At 35.0% G+C, this 4,186-nt stretch overlaps 1 protein-coding gene across 2 annotated transcripts; it reads right to left on the bottom strand.

The window, feature by feature from the left end:
- Positions 1–1,281: 1,281 nt before the first annotated feature.
- Positions 1,282–2,892, bottom strand: LOC106333686 (low-temperature-induced 65 kDa protein-like). 2 transcript variants are annotated; one of them, XM_013772100.1, is made up of 5 exons: positions 2,778–2,892; positions 2,370–2,702; positions 1,860–2,266; positions 1,538–1,748; positions 1,282–1,451 (listed from the first exon to the last, which is right to left on the bottom strand). In XM_013772100.1, the coding sequence occupies exons 2-5, from the start codon at positions 2,593–2,595 to the stop codon at positions 1,408–1,410; spliced, it is 888 nt and encodes a 295-aa protein (XP_013627554.1). In that variant the 5' UTR covers positions 2,596–2,702; positions 2,778–2,892; the 3' UTR covers positions 1,282–1,407. The 2 variants fall into 2 exon arrangements, with proteins under 2 accessions (XP_013627554.1, XP_013627553.1); XM_013772099.1 differs by having other exon boundaries at positions 2,370–2,675; positions 2,778–2,873.
- Positions 2,893–4,186: the final 1,294 nt, after the last annotated feature.

The following is a 4,186-nucleotide window of genomic DNA, read 5'->3' as shown; positions in this document are numbered from 1 at the left end:
ACATCTTAACATACCTGTTTTTGCTTCCGGTTGTCGGTGAACTAACCCCATGAATTCGGTTATACCTCGTTGGTATTCTTCCGTAAGCAATCTCGTGTTCGGATCCAAATGAGGTCGATCGATCCAAGAACGAAAATAATTTGAAGAAGACATGTTTTTTATGAATCAAATTCGTGTGTAAAGAGAGTAAGAGGGAGGATGAAGATATGGAGTGAATGAAGAGGAAGAGGGGTGCTTGTATTTATAGTTGAAATCCTGCCGACAGACCGAGAAAATTCCGACGGAAACGGCTAGTTCGTCGGAATTTCCTCGGAATTTTTAAAATCCCCCAACGGCTCTCTAACGGCTATAATATATCCTCGGAATTCATCGGTTTTTTCCGAGGAATACGTTTTTCCTCGGTATTCCATAAGAATATTCCGACGGATTAGTATTTCCTCGGAATTCCGTCGTTATATTCCGAGGAAATTCCGAGGAAACCAAATTTTGTGTTTCCTCGGAAATTCTTCGGGATATTCCGAGGATTTCATTTTCTGTCGGAATGTCCGTCAGAATACCGCTGTTTTCTTGTAGTGTAATGATGTCACGTAAGCCAAATTGATAGCCTAATTAAATGACACGTAAACAAAACTTTTTTTTAATTAATACAAATTTAAGGTTACAATTTTTTTAAATGACTCTCAATTAATATATAGGGGATTAGAATTACGTAAAGATCGGACATAATTTGCATACTGTTCTCGAACCACATATATTTTATATTTTTTTGAGGTAAATTACCTGTTGCAAAATCATGATGCTTAGTCGCTTTTTCAAAACTTGGACATTTTCTCAAAATGCCAAAACAATTTGAAAATAAAATCATATAACATTATTATAATCAGTTGATGACAAAAAAAATTATAATCAGTTAGATGCTTTTAGATTGTTAATCTAAAAAGGAAAAGACCATCAGCATCTGATGTGTGAGAGTGTAAACCACATTTTGCTGCCTCTAATTCATTCTTCGTTTGTTCCTTTGTTTTTGTTATCACTATTATAAGACTGTCTACTACAACAGACCTCCGATAGAAGACTTATGACGTATGTACAATGAATCTACATTTCACGAGATTAATAAATTTCAGAGCAAATCTTGTTTCTATGGCTTCCAAATGGACATTGATTTTAATGAGCTAATGCCATCCTAGGTTCATCTGTTGGATCACCTAGCTGAATTCAGCATAAAAAATTTAAATGAATGAAAAAACAAAAAAAACATATGTATACAACAGACTTTAGACCAGAAATCCGATTTTTGGTACAATAACTAATAGAGAAAAGAGATGACTGAAGTAGAAAGTTTCTTTTTTTTTACATAGAGACTTCGTAGATGTTAACACAAATTGAAGAAACCTTCTTTGTTCTTCAGTTAGGTTGAAGCATCTTCTCATGATTCTCTTCCTCAACAACTGCAGTTCAACAAACTCATCAAATGAAGGTTTGTCAAATGGTTAAATCAAATTGTTTTAGTTTGAATACTAGAAGAGCAACTCACTTTCATTCGTGTTGGTTAAAAGGGGAGCTTTGTTGTCTGCTGAATTTGAAGCAGCTACCATGTTTGTGGCTCCACCAAATGCAGCAGCCTCAGAGGAAGCTCTGCGAGGACTGATAGCTTTAGTTATCACTCTAGAAAGTGCTTTGTCATCTTCCCCAGGCTCAAACTTTTCGCTTATGTATTCCTTCACTGATACGCCTTTGTCCCATACCTGGTTAGCACATTACATATGGAGATGCAACATACATACAATGATTGACCGAATCCAAAGCGCAGACACGTATGGAGATGCAACATACATAAACAAGTTCTTCTATAGTACCTTAGTGTTGAAGCCAGCGGGCTGGTTAGTTCCTGCAGTGTTGATTTCTGAAACATCATTTGTCTTTGGTTCTGCCTCTGTTGACTCCGGAAAAGCCATGTCTTGGATCTTCTTAGTTATAGAGTGAGTAGCCTCAGAGACTTTAGCATAAGCAGGTGCTAGCGTCTCTGTTACGGTTTCTGTTACGGTCTTGCTTGGACTAATAGCTTTCTGGTTTGTGTACTGCTTCCCTGTCTTCTCAGCCATCGACTCTGTGTTGGAACCAGAACAATCTTTATGTTCATGTTCAGCGTTGTGTTTGGATGGGAGAACAGACAAAACGTTCGTCTCAGTGATCACAGGAGTTTCCCGGGGATGCTGCCTCGCAGTCTCCTTTAACTCTTCAGGTGCCTTCTTTGATTCATACACTATAAAATATCATCACACAAGAGATCGATCAGTCTTAAGAAACTTCAAGAAGAAGAAAGAAAAATTGGTTATTTTTATGGAGCTTTGTTTAATTTGATTTACTTGGGGCTCCAAGATATTCTGGATCTTCTTCCTCTACTTCTCCTTCTCTTTCTTTATGATCTTTGGACTTGTCACGTGGTGAAAGTGTCGCATAACCTCCTGCTTCTCTAACTTGGTGGTCTTCTAATCTGCCAAATGGCGGGGACATGGTTGCATCACCACCTTCTTCATCATGTCTCCTCTTGCCGCTGAGACTATGCTGAAGTTTCTTAGCCTTATCCTTCATTTTGGAGAACAACGATTTCTTATGGTGGGAATGTTCTCCATGATGCTCATTTTCCTTTCTCGGTGAGCCAGCTTCACCAGCTGAAGGAAGAAGATCAAATCAAATCACTGAGAAACAAACAAAATATATAGATATTGTGAAACTGGATCATTTTAATTTGATAAGTCTCGAGAAGCTCGTACTTCCTGAATGATCAACTTGTGTTTTTAAGGTTTCAAGCTCAGCTACCGGATCAAGTTGAGGCGACATCTGAAGAAAAAAACAAAAAGTATTGTAAAATTTTCTGTTTGGAACTTTGAGTCTCAGACAATAGCATAAGATACATATAGGAGAAGGAAAGGTGTGCATGTCCACGAATCTTGTGTCTCCGAGGTTCTTGGAAAGACCATTAAAAGTTGCTTAAACATAGCCATGGCCTCTAATTGAAGAGGCATCTTTAAAAGAAGACAAAGTATTTGCCCTAAATTTATGACGTTTTGAGCTGAATCATAGGAGTCGCGTTTGTAGAGTTTGCCATAAAAAAATAGTGGAAGCAGACATTACAAATGCATTCTTCTAAGAACTCAAGCAAGTCTTTGGACTTTCTTATGACCAAAAAACATATCTCTGCCTCTATGTGAGACAGAAACATTTTCATAGCTTTTCAAAATTTCCTCGATTCTTGGTTTGGTTCATAATCTTCCATTTATAACTTTTTAATTCTTTACTGAGTTTTAGTATTTCTTGTTTTTATTGGTACTAGGGATTTTCCCGGGCAATGTCCGGGGTGTTCGTATAAGTTTTAGTTAACTTATAAAAGTTGACACTTATATATGACCATAATTGTCGATTTTAAACTATTCAACTGGTAAAAAAATTAAATTTGTTTGCATATATTCATTATCATTTGTCTAATAAATTTAAAATAGTTTAAACTCACAATTTGTTATTTTTTATTATTGGAAGTCATATATATAATTATAAGTAGGATTAAAAAAATCTCTAAACTTAGTTATGATTTAAATACATTTTTTATAGGTTTTGTATAAAACAATTGTAAAATTTACAACTGGTTTAAACTTTGACTTGAGATTCATTGAGTTCTTTTTTCTGTAATCAACTTAACATCATCAACTATCATTGAGTTTTAATACTAACTTGAACACTTTCATAATAGAAATAGTATTGAATCAAAACTTGATCCAAACACAAAAAATAATATCATTGTGCAAACCAAACCAAACCAAACTAAAGAACACACTTTTTTTTGTTAAAGAACACACTTTTTTTTTAAAGAACAAACTTTTTAAACAAATCATTACCAAAACTTGATATTTAAAACATATAAACCAACAATGACTCTAAATTAAGAATGTTGGCATCGTCTCAAAAACCTTAGTCTTTTCTTTTATGAAACCTCATAGAAACAATAATCTTCCAATTGCACTTTTGATCATTACTCATCGCAACTTTTTTCCATTTAATAATAGTGCATATGAAAACAGAAAGAAAATAAAATTATTCACCCATATGTGTCTGGGAGTTCCAAATACACAAAGTTCCAGAACAGAAACTTGCTAGAAACCTGCAAGATAATGTGATATCAGTTCCC

Source organism: Brassica oleracea, chromosome C3, assembly GCF_000695525.1.
Source record: "Brassica oleracea var. oleracea cultivar TO1000 chromosome C3, BOL, whole genome shotgun sequence".
Classification (NCBI taxonomy): domain Eukaryota; kingdom Viridiplantae; phylum Streptophyta; class Magnoliopsida; order Brassicales; family Brassicaceae; genus Brassica; species Brassica oleracea.
The sequence above is the reverse complement of the archived record's forward strand: the minus strand, read 5'-3'. Positions and strand labels throughout refer to the sequence as shown.

Bases quoted from the DNA above. Each gene is read 5' to 3' on its own strand.
- LOC106333686 (XM_013772099.1), bottom strand. From the start codon at position 2,844: ATGTCGCCTCAACTTGATCCGGTAGCTGAGCTTGAAACCTTAAAAACA. The intron at 1,749-1,859 runs GTACTATAGAAG...TGTGCTAACCAG, and splicing joins CCGCTGGCTTCAACACTAAG to GTATGGGACAAAGGCGTATC. The intron at 1,452-1,537 runs GTGAGTTGCTCT...GTTGAACTGCAG, and splicing joins TTTAACCAACACGAATGAAA to TTGTTGAGGAAGAGAATCAT.